Source organism: Aristolochia californica, unplaced genomic scaffold, assembly GCF_029961685.1.
Source record: "Aristolochia californica isolate CCGP_79_NKW_82.1479 unplaced genomic scaffold, dmAriCali1.0.hap1 SCAF_2, whole genome shotgun sequence".
Classification (NCBI taxonomy): Eukaryota; Viridiplantae; Streptophyta; class Magnoliopsida; order Piperales; family Aristolochiaceae; genus Aristolochia; species Aristolochia californica.
In genome coordinates, this window is record NW_027181881.1 from 10,248,821 (window position 1) to 10,251,700 (window position 2,880).

The 2,880-nt window shown below is 34.2% G+C and overlaps 1 protein-coding gene across 1 annotated transcript; it reads right to left on the minus strand.

The window, feature by feature from the left end:
• Positions 1–534: 534 nt before the first annotated feature.
• Positions 535–1,109, minus strand: LOC137954860 (major strawberry allergen Fra a 1.07-like). The gene is made up of 2 exons (XM_068801763.1): positions 929–1,109; positions 535–836 (listed from the first exon to the last, which is right to left on the minus strand). Exons 1-2 carry the CDS (start codon positions 1,107–1,109, stop codon positions 535–537), a joined length of 483 nt encoding a protein of 160 aa, XP_068657864.1.
• Positions 1,110–2,880: the final 1,771 nt, after the last annotated feature.

Here is a 2,880-nt window from a genome sequence, read left to right on the forward strand (position 1 = left end):
AGAAATAACTTATCTCTTCATGGTTGGATTCCTTCCTTCATGAGTAACTTGTATGAATTCTTCATAAATTTTTTCATGTATACCTTAACATGGGGGATCCTAAACTCTAAAAAACTAGAGGTTCCATCTTCAGAGCAATTAATAATTGTTCGTGTTGTTTCACTAGTTTGTGTAAGTGGTTAGCTAAAGGACACTTGTTTTTTAAATAAGGCGTTTTTTGCCCTCATCAAGCTTTCTTCATACTTCATTAGTGGATTTATTTAAAAGAAAAAAATGTTAGTACCCCTTCTTCTATGTTGAAGGTTTCTAATTCATTAGTTTCCTCTCAACATCCATTATCAAATGGTCTCGAAGACTTCAATAATTTTTAAACATTAAATAACATGTCTTACAACCGATTTTATTACACTTTTGCCCTTTATTACACTCCCCTCTCTCTCTCTCACGCGAGCGAACACACACAAACAAACCCACGCAACAGCAATATTCTCTTACACTGCATGTTCCCAATGATATCTGAAGCCTGAAACGTGGTTACGCATAGGCATCTGGGTTGGCTTCAAGATGGCCCTCGATAGCCTTAGTCTGGCGCAGTACTCCTCCAACGATGGTCTGGGCTTCTTCTTGGCTCAGTGGACCGTCGTCAAGGGTGTCATAATCCATCTTCAAAGTCGTCTTGGTTCCCTCTGCACTCGTTGCCTCCATTGTACTCTCGATGGTGCAGGACTTCAGTTTGGTTCCGACGCCCCCTCCTTCCACGAGACTGAACTTAAAGACGTAATTCTCGTTATCCATGCCAATAACCCGGTTCTTCACATATTTAAGGTCCTTCAAAGCTGCATTTGTCGACAAAAAAGCAATAAATAACAAGGTAGCATCACCCGCATTAATTTTGATCAAGAGTTATAATAATAAACGAACTGACAACCTTCGCCGAAATTGAATTGTGTCACTGAGCCGACTCCACCATCGCCTTCCAGGAGCACAATGCTAGCTACCTGGTCGGGAATGAGCTTCGGAATCAAGTTGTGGGTGTCGATGGAGGCCTTCCATAGCCTAGCAGGAGAGACTGGAGAGACGAGTGCCTGAGAAAAGCTACCGGCAACCATGTTTAAGATTTATGGTTGAGATGAGAAAAACTGGAAGGAGAATCGAGGAGGGGTTGTAAGGGCTTTGTTGAGAGAAGCACGGGCGGAGACGTGGTATTTATGCACCAGTGTGGTAAGCCATTATCGGTATTATAGTGATGAACGTGTTTTTTTTTTAATGAGAATTAGAAAATAGGTAGGCTTGATGTAGAAGACTCTGATCAACGACTAGGTTAATAAAGACAACTATTAGCACCCCAGAAAACTGATGAAGGGTTGGATCAAGGTGAATATTTCTGGTCATGATTTCCAGCTTCCCGCGTTATTGGCAACCAATTAGAACTTGTTTTTGGAAGGTCTTTTAAATTATATGCATAATCGTGCATACTATTAAGTCTTAAATACTTAAATGTTGAGAAACTATAGCCACTTCCTATCAAATAATTGCTTTTAGAAGATATTTTTAATTATTATTTATTATTTTAATAAGATATCTTCTTAAGAGACATCTATTATATACATAATCATATCTTTCCACCTATTATATACATTATTGCATTGTTCCACTTTGTAGTTTTTAATTTGTCTAATTGTAAGAGGCTTGGTCCGCTTCCACTAAAAGAATTCATATTATTTGTTTATTCTGATAACTAGCTTTCTACTTATATTCTAATACTAGATGCTATATACGTGTGTAATAATATCCATTTCCTTCAACAAAGACTTTTATTCGCAAATTATACAAAAATTTTACAATTAAAAAAAAATAGCTAAGAAAATTTTTCACTAGCAAAATTTTTCATTTGGTAGCTTTCAATGAAACTTCTCTTGAAAAAAATCCAATTTCATCGATGGAAGTACTTTTTTTAGAAAATTTATTTCACCAACAAAAAAGTTGAACTCTGTAAAAAAAAATTAGGGAAAGGACATAATTTAATAATGAAATTTAAAATGAATAAATTAAAAAATTACTCTTATTTTAATTATTTATTATCTCATGCAATTATGTTATTGTTCGCCTGAATGTTTTTCTATTTATAAATTTAGATATAGAAAGTGAATGTCATTCTAGTAAATAGTATGCTTTTTTAAAAGAGAAAATTTTTTTTTATAAGAATACCTATACTTAGTGTCTTTACTATAACATCCTTATTTCTATTATTGCTATTGTAAATTAATAAAAATAACAAGTCACCCTTTTTTAGTTGAAAAAGGATGGACTTAAGTCTTCTTAAGCGTAAGTGCACTTAATTGTTAATTTAATAATGAAATTTAAATTGAATAAATTAAAAAATATATATATTTTTATTTTATTTCTTATCTCATACAATTATGTTAATGTTTGCTTGAATTTTTTTCTATTTTTCAATTTAGATATAGAAAGTGAATGTCATTCTTGTAAATAGTATGTTTTTTTTTTAAAAATAGAAAATTTACGTGCAACCAATATTGGTTGGAGTTAAGTCCAACTTGCTTTTTCAATTAAAGTTTATTTATTATCCCCTCTAGCATGCTTTCTTCCTCTTTATTCGTGCTGGAAGTATAAGAGGCAAAAAATCTTTCCACCCCCTTAATGGGGGGTTAGTCAACTTGACTCAGGACATGAACTTTAGCCGCATTACTCAGTTCATGTCCTGAGGTCGTTAGTTGAGAGCCGGACTTCAAGTCATGTACATGACTAATATGACTCAGGAGATCATGTCAAAAGCGTAAATGACGGTAAGTGCTTTTCGCCTAATTTTGGCATTCATGTACATGAAACGAGCGCGCCCCTCTCATTTTGTTCCCGCAC

Excerpts from the sequence above, each read along its gene's own strand:
- LOC137954860 (XM_068801763.1), bottom strand. The coding sequence starts at position 1,109 with ATGGTTGCCGGTAGCTTTTCTCAGGCACTCGTCTCTCCAGTCTCTCCT. Across the intron at positions 837-928 it reads ACAATTCAATTTCGGCGAAG|CTTTGAAGGACCTTAAATAT; the intron begins GTTGTCAGTTCG and ends CGACAAATGCAG.